We start from the raw sequence: 16,199 nt of genomic DNA on the forward strand, positions 1-16,199 counted from the left end.
ATGTTGAATGCAACGGACAAGAATTGACCCCAAAAATGTAGCACATGAAAATGTTTGACAATGTTTTCACCATCTATTGATGTTGAGGGGGTTGAGGGGAGTGGTAGTCTGGCAGTTACAGAGGTGGGCTGGGGTCTGGAGGACCCAGGTTTAAGCCCCCGAAGGGCAACCAAGATGAACCACCTGAATTGCTCCGTGGGGGAAATGATGTGTTTGTTCTCTCAGATGTAAGTCGCTTTGGATAAAAGCGCCTGCTTTACTAGTGTTGATCCTACCAAGAGTTTTCAAAGTGGAAATTATAAGAACAAAAGAAAAAAATCTAAATTGAGGACATACTATATGGTCAGACCAATTGGCGGAGATGACAAAGAGATTAGTCTTAAGCAATTTAGTTGAAGGTGGCATTTGTTCATCCATGTGGGTGTGCCAGAGAAGCAATAAATTTAAACTGTGACCTGCTCAGAATGAAAGTTGTAGTACAGTTGGAGATGATCTGTATAGCGGTATGTGAAGTGATCCAAGTAGATAAGCACGCCCAAGTGCATACTAAAAAGGAAGATGCGCCAAGCCTTTTGAAATCTCTGTGGAGAGACACATGAAAGAATGCTGAGAACTTATCTTGCAGTTAATAAATAAATAAAGCCTCCAGTAGGAAGAAGCCTTCTTTTACTAATTAGCCTTATGATACTTTCAGGAGACATAAAAAAAAAAAAAACATTAGTAGTGGTTCTCTTTTCTGCTCACATCAATTACATAAATATTGCAACTTGAAGCACATTTTGACAAATAAAAAGTATATATATATATATATATATATATATATATATATATATATATATATATATATATATATATTTCTCTCCTGAACTAAAACAAACAGAAAAATATGAATACTTGTTTATTGCTGTTTTAGAACTAGAAAGTTCTGGAAAGACCTAACTTGGGCATTTCTGAAAGGAGCATGCATGTTCTCCCTGGGGATGGAAGGGTTTCTTTCTTGGTACTGTAAGCTTTTCCAATCCAAAAAAGGTAAATGTTGATAGTGGCTACTCATATGATTGCCTGGATCGGATGGATTAGCAACCTGTTCAGGTTCTACCCTGTCTCACAGTTACAACTGGGATAAGCTCCAGCCTGGTTCAGTGAATAGCGCTGGAGCATGAATAATGAATAAATTAATGGTTGAATGCATGAAGGAATGAATCATTTGGAGGATTAAACCAAAAATATTTATTATAAAACCAAAATGTGAAAGTTGAATTGTATGACCAAACAAGATCATTACAATAATACAAATCCATAACATTAAAAAAAAACACTAAGCATTCATTCTAAAAAGAAAGTAAAAATATTGTATAAAAAACCACATGAAATAAGCAGTGAATTTTACTACTATTGTGAAAACTCTGTGTGTGTATATATATATATATATATATATATATATATATATATATATATATATATATATATATATATATATAATGAATAATTAATTTTGGTGGTCATAAATATCAGAAAGAGTCAACATCCGACTGATCTCCCACAGATCCAATCTGATCCAGGGTGCCCCTCCCAGGATAGGCTGTTTTCTCTGACCCCAAATGACCAATTATCACCATTCTACCATTTTCACCGTTTCTTGATCTTACAGATCCTGCAGACTCCGTCTTCTCCTTTATAATCTCACCAACGCTGTCAGATGAACTGACATAAGATGCATTGCATTTGGAGGTATGACTGTTCACACAGCTGTTGTTGGAGCTGTATCGATGGGAACTGTTGCTGCTCTGAGACACGGTACCAGTCCTGGGGGGGCTCCACTGAGTCTGGCAGGTTTTACCCACAGAAATACCAGCTGAAGACTTTCGACTGCAGTGACTGTACTCAGTGCTTGACTCATGCTCCCTGTCAGGCTGTAAATATTGACTGACAACAGGCTCAGCTGCATGTGTCAAACCACAATATGCCCTGACAGGGGAAGGAAATCTGTGAGTGGTGGTGTCAGCTACTTTATCAGAAACAACAGGCGCCACGGTCGCTGCCTAAAAAAAGACAAACGAAAAAAAAAAAAAAAGTTTTTGCAGTATTTGAAAAACATTTCAAGCTATCAGTGATAAAGCAAAAGGTTTAATGCTATATGGGCAAATAGTAATGCAACAAATACTCAAAACTTTATTGTGTATGTATTAACCTCTTAAGACGTGATGCAATGTTTTTTCTTGTTATTTTGGCCCCCCGTTAAGAAAAAAATATTATGACATGGACAACAAAAGCTGTGATGTCCACATATGTGTATGCGAGGTCTTGGAAGGTTAAAGTGTATGTGTGTGACTGTATTGTATGGAGTATTGAGGGCATATTTTATCTAATAAAAGCTGGGCCTTTGGTGCTTAAAAGCACTTCTTCTTCATACATTTACATACAGGCAATGTTTTCTGACATATTTAGATGCAAACACAAAACTAAAATGCTCACTAACATGATCCGATGACTTTTGTGATTGGCAGATCACACACTTTCCTTACCACAGACATTGTATTATTCCTGTCAGGAACATCTCTGAACTCCCTTGCAGTCAGTGACGCTGCACCATCCGGGTGTGGTCCTATTGTAGAGGAGAGCTGAGGTCTTCCCAGAGGCTGGAGATCTGACTTGTCAATACCAGCCATCGAAGCCAACTGACCTAGGCTACAAGAACAGATGCAAACCCTTGAAATAGCATTGAAATTCCTGCAATGACATGTGCATGTCATTTATGAAATACTACAGAGGATCTTCTTATAGTCCAAGTGACAAATGCATACACTGACATGCTTTAAAGCACAGAAAATAGACAAATAAATAATTACTGGGATTTAAAAACATAAAATATAGGTTAAAATGACTGAGCACACCAGAAGGAATTCAATTCAAATTAAAAAAAGCTCCACTTGAATTAAGTTTGAGCAGAGTGATTATATCAATGCATAATATTTCAAGAAAGCAGGTTGGTCACTACTGGCACAGGGGTAATACACTTAACAAATATTACAGCCAGCCTGTGGACATTTATTCTCAACTCATAATAAATTATCTATTCCAAAACAAAAATCAATAGAAATTTATGACAAAAATGAACAGTACGAATGAACAAAGAATAACTGGTTGATGTGTTAGCTAGCCATTACAGGAAGGACAAAAAACAAAACAAAATCAACCGTCTCATCTCAGAATGAAACTGAAATATCAGATCAAATGTCTGTCGCCCATTTAAAAGAAATGTGCTGACAATTACCAGAAAGCAGTTACCACTTTACCCCAAATTACATAAACAAACCTTCACCCTCTTCCTGTTTTTTTGGCAATCATGCAATTTGACTGATGAGGCTAAAAGCCAAAATGTATTAGTAGTAACAAAGCACACAGGTCATATTTGCAATTATTTCTAAAATAATAATAACATCTCTTCCAGTTACAATGCAATGAACATATTGAAAAAATGTGTACGGTAAGTAATCAAGCTTAACAGGCCTGAGGATAGTGAAACCCTAACTGCATGTGTGATTGCTGGTATTACAGTACAATTTAAAAATATAAGAGGAAAGGCCTTTTGACTTTTTCCCTTTCTGCACAGATTTTTTCTTTCCTCAGCCAAAGGCTTCTTCTTAGTTCTAACTGACTGGTGGCGAGTTTCATGTTTATAATTTGCCCTCAAACATTGAAAGTGAGTCATTGAAGTTGTATTTAAATCACTGACCCAGCCCTTATTTCTCTTGTAGTGTCATTAGGGGTATGTTGTTTTCTTGATTAGAATTTTAAATGTTTAGGTCCTTAAACAAGTGCAAATGGTTGTGACCCCACCTGTGAGAAAGAGGAGTCTATCTTCAATTGTAAAGGTGAAGTGAAATCTAAGGCGGCCTGTTTGGTTTTTCTAGTTTCAGAGATGGCTCCTTTCACGTCTCTTCTATAAAACCATCTGATTTCTTTGTCCAGACTGGATTTAGGTGTTGTCCTAAGAAGAGTGCCCCTCATCCTTTAGATGCTGTTGGACAGACGAGAATTGGACCTGAGAAGCTGTTTTGTGTTTGTGAAGATGTTGTCCAGTTTGACCTATGTAAAGGTCTTTGGACTTTTTGCAGCACTAGAATAAGCAAAAGTGGAAGGGGGATATGATTCAGGTGGCAATTCTAATCAGAGAACCATGAAACTAAGCATTTTTTTATCAATTACATTATTTTAGCTAAAGGTGCTAGTCAATGTATTGCTTTTGTTTCTAAGAAAAGCTGGAGGCTTAGAAGTGACCAAATTGTTTACTTCCAGATAAGGGATTATGTTAAGAGTGTTCTTCCACAGTTCCCCAATAAACCCTCTAAATCAATCATAGATGACATCATATCATTTAACCCAACAAAGAAGGGGGCAATCTCACAGATTTTTGGGCTATTCTCAGAATTAGACTCCCCTTCCTTGGCTAGAATCAGGATTGCATGGGAAGAAGACCTCCAAACAACAATAGTTGACGGAACCTGGTCAAAATTCACTCTTCTTCGATGTGTGCACGACACTCACTAGTCCAATTTAAAGTGATACACAGGGTGCACCTTTCAAAAGCAAAACTTTCTAAAAAAATATCAACAAATTAACCCTATATGTGACAGATGTAAATTGGAGGAAGCAACATTAATCCATATGTTTTGGCTCTGCCCAAAATTAAAGTTAAAGGGGTATTGGAAGGCTATCTTTGAAGCTCTCTCCACGATGTTAACAGTTAAAATCGACACAAACCCTCTGATGTCTATATTTGGGATTATTCCTGAGGGGATGAAGCTACCTGTAGGGAGACACAAAGTGATCGCTTTTACCGCCCTTCTGGCACGCCGCCTGGTACTTTTGGGGTGGAAGGAGGCTGTCCCACCCTCAGTTTCCCACTGGATAAGGGATGTTCTGTCAAATCTGAAACTGGAGAAAATTACGTATACACTACGGGGCTCTGAAAATAAGTTTTTTTAAAGTGTGGAGACCTTTTTTGATAAACCCTCCACACAAGTGTAGTAATTAATTTTTGACGTATGGGGTTGCTGGCGTCTCAGGCCTTGTCATGCTGCTTCTACAATCCGTTTTAGTCTTCAATTATACTGTGTTTCACTAGAGCCTTGTAGTAATTGTTTTTTTTTTTTTATACAAACATATGTTGTAAAATTTCACTGAGTAAGCCTAACATCATTGAGTGACAGCAGGGGTAAGGGAAGTTCGTTGTGGGGAGGGAATTTTTAATGTTTTGTTTATGTGCAAGTGAAAATCAATAAAAAGAACTATGAAAGAAAGAAGTGACCAAATTGTTTCAGTCCTTGCCCCAGTATTGTAGATCGAGAAGTCTTTGCACATCAGGCAGACAGACGCTTCCTGTTTTTAAATCCTGTCTTAAAACACCTTTTTTTATTTGGCTTTTAAATCAGTTTGAGATCTTGGCTTTTATTGCTTTTATTGCTTCTACAGTATTATGTTGTGATGTTTTATACTTGGTTTTATGTGTTTATAATTCCATTGTGTTTTATTTGTCCCTATATTTATCTTGAGCACGTTGGCCAACCATGTTGTTTTTAATTTGCTTTATAAATAAAGCTGATTCATTGACGTTTTTAAAGATTTCTTAGCTACTTTTCCAAAGGCCACGTTTGGGTAACCACAGGTTTGAAGTGTTTATTAGATCAAATTATGTTCCTTTTCTTTCTCTGTCTTAGTTTGATGGTGCAGACTTTTCATGACTGTTTGCATAGCATGAATCAGAAAGCAGATACTGATCTCTGCATTTAGGTTTCCAGTTGTCCCCTGACATTACGTGGTCAGTAAACACTTCCGCTATGTACACACAGGCCATGGCATACCTAGCTGTTATTATTTGAGATAGGTGGTAAAAAGGCAGCGGTCCAGCAGGTACATTTCTTAATGATAGCAGGTACAGGTATCTGGGATGGAATCTGGTCAGGATATTTGATTGTTTAAGGATCATCTAACTGCAACCATTACCCATTCATCTTAACGGCCTCAGAATACATACTACTTGCATTGCCAAATTTAAGTAACAACTACCACAATGGTGTGACTTGTGAGAACTTTTTTGTAATGTTGCTGTTGACTGACTACAGTTTGCAATCTAAATTTTAAACAAACCGATTAAACCTTCAAAGAAAAAATGACTACATAAGGGATACACTATTTTACATCCTTCAAGGAGGATGCAAAGTTAAACTGTGCTGACAAACACAAACCCTTGGTGTGAAAGGTGTGGCTCTGCAAATCCAAGACTCTCAAACTGAAACCAAAATCATCTGATCACCTTATTTTAAGGTGCCCACTTACAAGAAGTGGGCCCTCAACTTCCAGAAATACATTTGTGTCACAACCTAACCATGCCTATAACAGGATATCATGTATGTAATCATTTCTATAATACAATGATGTGATTATAATCTTCAATGACTAGATAGCCATATGATAGAGCATTAACTATGTCATATCTTTCATGAGGTATTCACTCAAACTCAATTAACACGATGACTAAATACACACAACGAAAGCAAAAGTTCAGTTATTATTCAGTTGTGGCAAAATACTTTTGTCTGTACGAGAGTTTAAGCTGCACGTACATAAGGGATACACTATTTTACATCCTTCAAGGAGGATGCAAAGTTAAACTGTGCTGACAAACACAAACCCTTGGTGTGGTAGGTGTGGCTCTGCAAATCCAAGACTCTCAAACTGAAACCAAAATCATCTGATCACCTTATTTCAAGGAGCCCATTTACAAGAAATGGGCCCCTAACCTCCTGAATACATTTGCGTCAGACCCTAACCACACCTACAGTATAACAAGATGTCATTGTTTCTAATCTTTTTTATGATACAATGAGTGACAATACAATGAGCTACATAATGAAACCAAAAGTTCATTTATTTAACTACTTCAAATGGGAATCAATTGATAACCAGGATGACACTAAAGTGGCCTGCTCTAAGCGTACCCACCCTGCATCGTTGAGGAGATCCAGGAAGGCGTGGAACTTTGTAAATGAGTTTTCTATACTCTCAAGAACTGCGTCATCTTCAAGAGGGCTGAAAGCAGGTCCTGCTGCTGCAGAACCGGAGGCTGCAAGTGCTTCTGACAGGGACTGCTTCGCATCACGAAGTCTGGCATTCTCCAACTCATACTGAACAGAAATAGGACAACACTTGAATCAGTCTCCTGTTTGATCATTTACAGTCAAATTAATTACGTACAGCAGTATAACATGAGCAGATGGGTAAATTCACTATATGGACAAAACTCAGACGCCTGACAATTACACCAACAGGGACTGTACTGTATTATCATACTAGTCAAATAGCGGTACATATACTTTAATTTGGAGCTGGTCCACCTTCAGCCTTGAAAAACAGAACCATACCATCATCCCTCTTCAACTAAACTTCACAGTTGAGTCAATGCAGGCAGCTAATCTTCCTCCATCATTCACCAGACCAGAATTCCCTGACTGTCAAACACAGAAGCCTGATCTGAACACGTCGCCACTGCTCCACAGTGGAAGTGTCCTTTGCATCAGTCAATTTAACACAGCACTGAACCTCGCAATTTGAGGCTTGCGTGCAGCTTTTTAGCTGTAAAAAAAAAATCATTCCATCAAACTCCCATCAGCTTTTGGGGTCACAACAAAGCCAGTTGAAGTTCAGACCTCTTCAGCTATGTAGAGGGTTGGTGTCTTTTATACACCTTGTGCCGTAGCAGTCATTAACCCTACTCTGTGATGTTCTGCTTAATGCCTAAGTTGTTGTTTAAACTGTTGAAAATCTTCGTGCAAGGATGACATCCTATCACAGTCCTTTGATGAAGTCACTGAGCTCTTCAGAATGACCACTTTTGTATCACAAATGTTTGCAAATGGAGACTGCATGGCTAGCTGCTTGATTTTAAACCTCTGAGGCAACAGGTCTGACTGAAACACCTAAAATCCAGTTACTAACAGTTGTGGCAAAATATTTTTTGTCCATATAGTGTATGAAGGTTTAAGCTGCACGTTTGCCTCCATTATAAAAATACACTGGTGAAAAGAAAACAGATGAATTAATCTAATTCATTAATTCATTTAAATGTAATTACCTCCATGAGCCTTGACTCAGCTTTCAGTCTGGCCCTGCGCTCTTCTGCCAGCCTCAGACGACACTCTTTCAGCTCCATCTAGAGGGCATACATAATAAAACAGTCAAATTGAAATTCCCCAAATTTGGCTTAAATTTGGATTTATGTGATGTGGCTAACCTGGATACGCTCATACTGTCTTGCAGTGATCGTTTCTTGGAGGCAAACAGAAGACGGTCTCTGGTCCACGTCAACCACTTCTTCCTCTTCATCATCATAGTCCTCTTCTCCCTCTGAATCCGACTCCACGGTAACCTTCACAGCAGTCGCATGCTAATGAAATACACAGCATAATTCACTGTGGTTGACAACATCTAACTTAAATGCATACAGGAACAAAAAGCTGTTTTTTACTGCTCTTCAAAGAGTTCTGAAGAGCTCTTGTGATGTATTATTAGAATTAATATAAAGTAAAACTTGACAATGACAATGTTATCACTGGTCGGTAAAATGCAGAAGAAAAACCTACTTGAAGGCTCGGGCCTGTCACCATAACTCCAGGAGGCAGACCTCTGACATAAAAAAAAAACAAACAAAAAAACAACATAATTTAAGTCTCCATACAAACAAAATATCCAGTGAAATACAAATGTTTCATTCTCAATTGTTGAAGAGACATGATATGTGTAAAGAAAATACCAAAACTTCTGGTTCCTTTCAGACTAAATACAAAAATAACACATTCCTACTGCTTTCTTCTTTTAGAGGCAAGGATTAGCTTTGCAGACATCTTCTCACCTCTGGCGCTCAGCCCGTGCCGCAGCACGCCAAGGTACATTACAGGAGCTGGACTTGTTTGTCTGAACAACAAGTGAACTCCATCCTCCAGGAGATGCTCCTTTGTAAGTGGCTACACCTAAAAAAGATGACCATGTGAAGAAGTGGAAATCCACATTAATACAAAGAAGTGAACAGATGAAGTGACTGAGTTTTTGTGGTAACAGGGAAAACATTGACCCATGGTGAGAAAATGTCATCTTATTAATTCAAATGAATGAGGAGGGAATGAATAATGGAACCATTGTCAGCGCTTAAAAGTGTCCAGAAAGCGTAATATAAATGTAATCCATGATTATTATTATTAATATTATTATTACATGCTGCATGTGTAGGTGAAGTAGACTAGGTTCACAAAGTGCTAGTTTTAGATTTAGGTTCGTGTACAAGGTTGGTGTCCCTGTGACAGACCACCAAGGTGTACTCCACTGTAGGGCTGGGCGATTTTGGACAAAAATAAAATCCCGATTTTTTTCTCTGAAAACCCGATTTTCAATTTCGATTTTTTTGGTAAAACTACAAAAGACAATGGAATGGCGTCCGTATTAATGGTGCCATCGGTGTAAACCGGAGTCAAGTTCTCTCGTCTGATTTATGTCTGACCTGGCAATAAAGCTTTTTCTGATTCTGAATAAATTGTTTCAAATATTTTATCTTTATTTTTGAAGAAAAATAGCAAACAAATGTCCCTATTGGGAATGAAGTGCAATTGAAAGATACTGTAAATCCTCTTAACTTAACTTAACTTGTGACACTTGAGTTTAGTAAAGTGACAACATTTACAATCTTCTTGACCAAACAAAGATGACTAGACGGGCTCTGTCTGTAATGCAGCCAGCTGCAAAAAAATCGATTTTCCGATTTTTTTTTAACATCGATTGTGATTAATAAATCCGATTTAGATTTAAAATCGATTAATCGCACAGCCCTACTCCACTGCTCCACCAGCTGTCTGAAAATGGTACAGCAAATTAATGAATGAACACACACACACACACACACACACACACACACACACACACACACACACACACACACACACACACACACACACACACACACACACACACACACACACACACACACACACACACACACACACACACACACACACACACACACAAAATACAAATACCTTTCTTTAATGTAGTTTTTCCTCTTACTGTGCTGTGTAGGGCCCGCTTTTTTGGACCAGGAACTCTTTGAGGCTCTGTCGTTTCGGGCTTGATCCAGCAGTACTACAGGACACCATTAAAAAAAATTCAAAATTAAAAGCATGAGCACTGGATACAGCCAGTGATGAAAAGAAAACATGCATGCTAATAGAAAATTATTTTGAGTAGCTGATTTTTCTTTTCTGGAACTTTGAATAACATCATTCCCAGAAACTCACCTCTGTTGGCTGTCCATCAGCATTCATTAGTACTTTCTCTATCACAGTTTTAATTAAGACTTTCTCTGTAGAGGGGAGAAAAGTTTCAGAAACATTTCTTTACTGAAATGTCAATTAAACATTAAAATATTTACTACTGAGTTAAGAAATTATGCCACAATATCAAGAATGAAAAAAGGCAGTGAATGCACACAATAGAATGACAATTCTAACAACACACCTCATTTATGAAATCTTTGTAAATCTGAATATTTTCACACATAAATCACCTTGTTAATAAAAACCTACTCCACATTCCCAAAAACTGTGTAAAACTTGAATTTGATTCCAAGAACATGTACGTTCATGGACAGCAGTTCATGAAACACTGGCTGCTCATTAATTAGCATAGCTTCCTGCCCAGAGACCACCATGGTGGTGCAAAGGTTCACTCTCAACCTGCAGGTCTACCTGTGGACTTGGCACACATTGAAAAAAGAGAGAGAAAGAAAGTAAGAAATTTGAGAGTTGACAATATACCAGTATCCAATTTTGAGGTAGACCAAATAATTTTTTTTTCTTTTTACAAGCAGTAAAAGAACAACCAAGGCACAGGCCTGGAAAGAAATGACAAACGCCAAATAAAGCATTCAAGAGGTGAAGCAAAAATTCAGATGCAAACAAAAATCTAAATTTCTCCACATACACAACTTTCTGCTGAAAACAACTGCATTGCCTTTATAACTTGAGTCGGACTGAAGTTATCTCTCTTTTGCCGGAATCATACCTGATGGCGACAGCCACACTCCTTCGTTAGTCCTCAACCTAGTACTTGCAATATATATCTATGTATTAATTTTTATTAGGGCCCGAGCACTGACAGTGTGAAGGCCCTATTGTATCTGTAGGAATTTCTTTTTTATATTTATGTTTGTCCAATTGGAAGCGATTCCTTCTTTTAACTGATTTGTGGTCTTTCACCAGCTGTCTAGATAAATGTATAATATTTCAAATGTATTCTCAAGTTTTTAATATATATGCATATTGTCGAAATCAGACCACAGAATACGAAAACTTAATGCACAAAGTAATTCTGCTCACATTTCATGAATGAGGCCAAATGTGTTGTCTTACCAACTAAAGGGTTACTACGGATATCCAGTACACGCAGTGAAGAATTTGTTTTCAAGGCTTCCAACAAACGACGAGCTCCTTCATTGGACAGACCACACCTCTGTAGATCCACAGCTGTTCAACAAGAATCACAAAACAGAAACCCTGAGCAAAAATCTATAAAATATAAAGAATAAAAGCAAACAAACTTCAATTCAGCTTTGTAAACTCTGAAACTTGCATATACCAACCTTTAATCCAGAGGTCTTCAGCAAGCTCGTGTGCAAGCGCAGCGACACCTCGATCCCCAATCAAAGTGTTACAGTTAAGAGTGACACGACGGAGACCTCTCATCCCCTCAAACTGTGGATGTCGGTACCTCAGAGACTCTGCCCACGCAGTACCATGTCTCTGCATTCCTTGATACTTGAGGGGGAAAGAGAGACAGAAAAGAAAGAAAGGTTAAAATTTCAGTAATTCCACCACTACTACTACTAATTTATTAATACCAGTGGCCGTTGTAACCAAAAACTATTCTAAGTCTTCACTGGCCAACTTCATTGTGTATTTTAACAAATTAAGAATGTGATGTCAGCAACATATTCAAAAGTTGGGAATGAAATTTGGAAGTTCAGAAGTTCACTGGCTCTTAGTTTTTCTAGACAAGGATGGCTTACCCAACTCTGTCAAAACATCAGTTAGTTTTAAAAAAAATTCTCAAAGCCAAATTTGAAAAGATCCGAGGTCTTAGTACATCATTTTGTTACAGGTCATTTTGAATTCAGTCGACCACAACATTCTTTTATCACACCTTGAGTCGTGAGTCAGTATTAAAGGTACAGTCTTGAAATGGTTCCGATATTATCCGCCTAATAGGAGTTTTTCTGTTAAGTTACATCTGAATTCTTAAGCTGCGTCCCCACCTAGTTACAGGTTTCCCCAAAGCTCCATATTATCTTTATAGACTCTTTCTTCTTAGGGTCCATTTTTAAAATGCACAATATCATATTTTTTGTTTTTCAGATGATCTCCAGATCTATCTGGCAATAAAAGCAGATAGTCATGTTAATATTCAGACCCTGCTAAACCTTTTTAGCAATGTGCAGTCATGGATAGAGTCATATTTTCTAAGTCATTAATCAGAAATCATTGTATTTGGAAAGCTGAGCCTTCTAGATGGGTTTGACTGGGTTATTGCTGGTTGGAGTCTTACTGTCACTCAGTTGCAAAAAAAACATTGGGGTAATGTTAGATGGTGCATTAAAATGTATTAAACAGGTTAGTTCAGTAAAGAAGACCATTGTCTTTGATTGAAAAGTCCTCAGTAAGGTGAAGGTCTACCTCCCTTCACAAGACTTTGGGTGTTATTCATGCTTTTATTACATCTGCTTTTTTTCAATCAACGTGGCATCTTTTCCAAGAGCTTGTGGGTTCTTGCACAAAAACCATTATGTGAATAGCTTACAACAGCATGACATCTTAAGTAATTGTTTTTGTGTATCTAGCATGATACCCTACATCCGTTTACATTTTCTAAAAAAAAAAGTGGAGTTGATCAGCGAAGAATCGTGTTTAAGTTAGATTATGCCTGTTAAATACACGTTCAGACAAATTATTAAATGACAAATTTATTCATTTTGGCTTCTCAACTTCATGTCAGACCTTGATGATGTTGGTCAAATGTTCTGCTCCTCGCCAGGTAAGACTGCATCCAGTGAAATCTATTGTCCGAAGGCTCGAGGAATACTTGACACTTTGACAAATGACTGAAACACATAGAAATAACCTTTTACATAATTACATAACCAATATGTCTATGTCAAGCGAGGCCATGTAAAACAAAAAACAAACAACTTGTGATAAGTAAAAATAAATAATTAATATACAGTACATACTCTCTAAGCCCTGGTCAGAGATCGGACAATTAGCCATGGATAGATTTTCCAAGGAAGTACTTTTCGCCAAACCCTGAAACAGGATACATAAGTATGGCTAATTTTTTCTAGATTTCATCACATTTTTCTGGGCAAAAGAAAAAAATAGCTTGAATACATTTTATTCTATTTATTCAGCTCCTATGTCGCACATGGGATACAAGACGTTCTACCTCTTCAACAATGACATCGTTAAAAACAGTTTTAAGTAAGTACTGAAAGTAGTTCCATGTCTTTTTTACCTTTGTTAAGGTGATTAGGTCCCTCTCTCTCAGCAGAAGACCTTTAAGCTGCAGAGTTTTGAGGTTGGGAGAAACAGTCAAACACTCTCTCAGGGCCTTGCACAACTTTAAAGTCATGTCCTTGGAGCAAATGGCTGGGACCCTCCTCCTGAAGGCAGCCTTAGGATAGGTTTTATCTGAAATTGGTGGTGATACACTGTATTTACCTTTTGTATGTAAAATTAAGCCATTAAAATTTCTCATGTCACTCTTTATACACATTTAATAATAGTGGTAGTACTGTTACTCCAGTAATTTTCTGACTTACCTGCATCACCAGAAGCTAGACTAGCTCGGTATGTGCTGCTTATTGCAATGTGGTGTAGGTGCTTGTTGATGGATATAGAATGAAGAATTGGTGGCCAGTCATTTATTTTGATCCTGTCTCCGTTAAAGTCCAGCAACCCTTTCTCAAGATTCATCTTAACAGCAGAGAGAGGGACTGAATCCTGCCGAGCACAGGCAAATTCATAGTACGCCATGAAGTCATGGGCACCCTGCCGCCGTATCTGCGCGTTGTCCTGAACCATCTTTAACCTAGGAGATAAATAAATTAGACAAATACAAATCCCAACCTCATGTGTAGTAATAGCTAAAGGAAAATTAGGTCAATAATTATTAAACTAATAGTCTGGTAATAATGGGCAAACAAAAATAAAGACCATAAATCATGTTGTTTTCATGTATTAAATAGTTGCATGAACTCGAACCCAAACTTGTGCAAACCTAAACAAGACTTTATGTAAAAATTGCATCATCAGGACAGATTATTTAACAACTCAAAATACTGAAATCTGAGGTACAAATACACTGTTAAGCATTATAAAAGTGAAGTACCTCACACTATTTATAACGTGTTGTTTGTTAAAAAAAACAACCACATAATGTTTTTTTAAATCAATCCATGACATGCTGTCATTTTCAGCACTCCCGTTTTCTTAAGTTAAGGATCTTATTTCTACATATCCACCAAGCCTTTCAAACGCTCAACTACTTACGATATTTATAACACATTTGGAATTTGATAATAACCCAACTTAAAGTTATCTCCACACTACTGATCTGGTTGATCTGAAGCTCCCAGACCCCTGAGGTTCATCTGGATCTGGTTTGTTGTGGTTCCCAAGAACCAGAACCAAGCAAGGTGAGGCAGCATTCAGTTATTCTGCTCCTCACCGGTGGAACAAACGTCCTGTAGACCTGAGGTCTGCTCCAACTGTCAGATCCTTTAAATCAGGGCTAAAAACATTACTGTTTACTGAAGCGTACTCTTAAATTAAATACTTACCTGCTGGACTCTACTGCCCTTATTTTTAACAACTTGTGCTTTTTATTATTTTACTTCTTTTCTTATCATCTTATTCATAATTTTATTCAATCTTATTTGTTATTTACTGTCTAATTATGTCTTGCCGCTTTTAATGTCAATGTAAAGCACTCTTGTGTTGAATTGTGCTATATAAATAAACTTGCCTTGCCTTACTGGAGTTTATCACCAAATAAGATAGTCTGCCATTTCTAAAGGTTTTGCAAGCATGGCAGTAAATATTTTACCTTCTCTTACTCTTTCCAAGAAAGAGTAAGTTGAAGAGTTTAGTCTACAGTTAAATAGTCTGCCGTGTACTTTGGCTGCACGAATACAAATGTACAGAGGTTTGACTGCAGTTTAATGTGACAGTTGAGCTGCTGGCGTTAGCGAGCGGAGCTCCTAGCAACCAGAGAGATGGGCGCGGCCGTGCTGATGACAAGCCATAAGCACCTGCTTATTTTAGCTGGGCCTTTATAAAGTTAGTCACATTAAAGATGAAAAGGAGACCGTAGTTTAGACAAATACCTGATAACTCTGTTGTGTTATTGTTCTGCGGCTCCACGTCGCCGCTTCTGCTGCTGCTCAAAAGTGGCGCTGACGCGTCATCAGAGCCACGCCCACTTCCCCGCCCCCTCCGTCACGTGGTGTTGAGGCTGCTGCCCCCTAGCGGCGTGGAGGGACCCGTAATACTCAAAATACAAAATACAAAAACATGTCAGTGAAGGCAGAGGGCAGCATGGTGACTTGATGGTAAGCACTGTTGAGTTCCAGCAGGTGTGTTTCTGCGCAGAGCTAGAGTTTGCCTGTTCTGGTTCTCCCTGTGTGCTTGTACAGGTTTTCTCCAAAATAGTAATGACTGGGTCCACATAATGGATGAAAGACGGCAGGGGGCAGGTTGAACATTATGTTTTGAATGAATGAATGAATGAATGAATGAATGAATGAATGAATGAATGAATGAATGAATGAATGAATGAATGAATGAATGAAGGAATGAAGGAATGAATGAAGGAATGAATTAATTAATTAATCCTTATTTCGGCTTGTACACACTTTTTTACAAAACAAGATGAAAAGGTAAAATAAACATTTCTTTTGCCGAAAAGGTGTAGGCTGAAGCCGTAGCTTATAGTGCCTACCCTTTTTATCTTATGATCAGTTTAGATATGAGACATTAGCATTACTCTGTGGAAACAAACAATGCATAAAGAAGAAAAAAATAAATAAGACAAAATATAAA

General features: G+C 37.8%; 1 protein-coding gene across 2 annotated transcripts; it reads right to left on the bottom strand.

Annotated features, from left to right (window-relative positions):
- Positions 1 to 1,426: 1,426 nt before the first annotated feature.
- cep78 (centrosomal protein 78) lies at positions 1,427 to 15,548 on the bottom strand. Of its 2 annotated transcripts, none has more exons than XM_061730054.1 (16): positions 15,485 to 15,548; positions 13,919 to 14,187; positions 13,612 to 13,787; positions 13,331 to 13,403; positions 13,098 to 13,201; positions 11,687 to 11,861; positions 11,457 to 11,570; positions 10,344 to 10,408; positions 10,086 to 10,188; positions 8,912 to 9,029; positions 8,643 to 8,685; positions 8,294 to 8,428; positions 8,135 to 8,212; positions 7,006 to 7,187; positions 2,526 to 2,688; positions 1,427 to 2,042 (listed from the first exon to the last, which is right to left on the bottom strand). In XM_061730054.1, the coding sequence occupies exons 2-16, from the start codon at positions 14,178 to 14,180 to the stop codon at positions 1,512 to 1,514; spliced, it is 2,322 nt and encodes a 773-aa protein (XP_061586038.1). In that variant the 5' UTR covers positions 14,181 to 14,187; positions 15,485 to 15,548; the 3' UTR covers positions 1,427 to 1,511. The 2 variants fall into 2 exon arrangements, with proteins under 2 accessions (XP_061586038.1, XP_061586037.1); XM_061730053.1 differs by having other exon boundaries at positions 8,294 to 8,446.
- Positions 15,549 to 16,199: the final 651 nt, after the last annotated feature.

Source organism: Cololabis saira, chromosome 9, assembly GCF_033807715.1.
Source record: "Cololabis saira isolate AMF1-May2022 chromosome 9, fColSai1.1, whole genome shotgun sequence".
Lineage (NCBI taxonomy): Eukaryota > Metazoa > Chordata > Actinopteri > Beloniformes > Belonidae > Cololabis > Cololabis saira.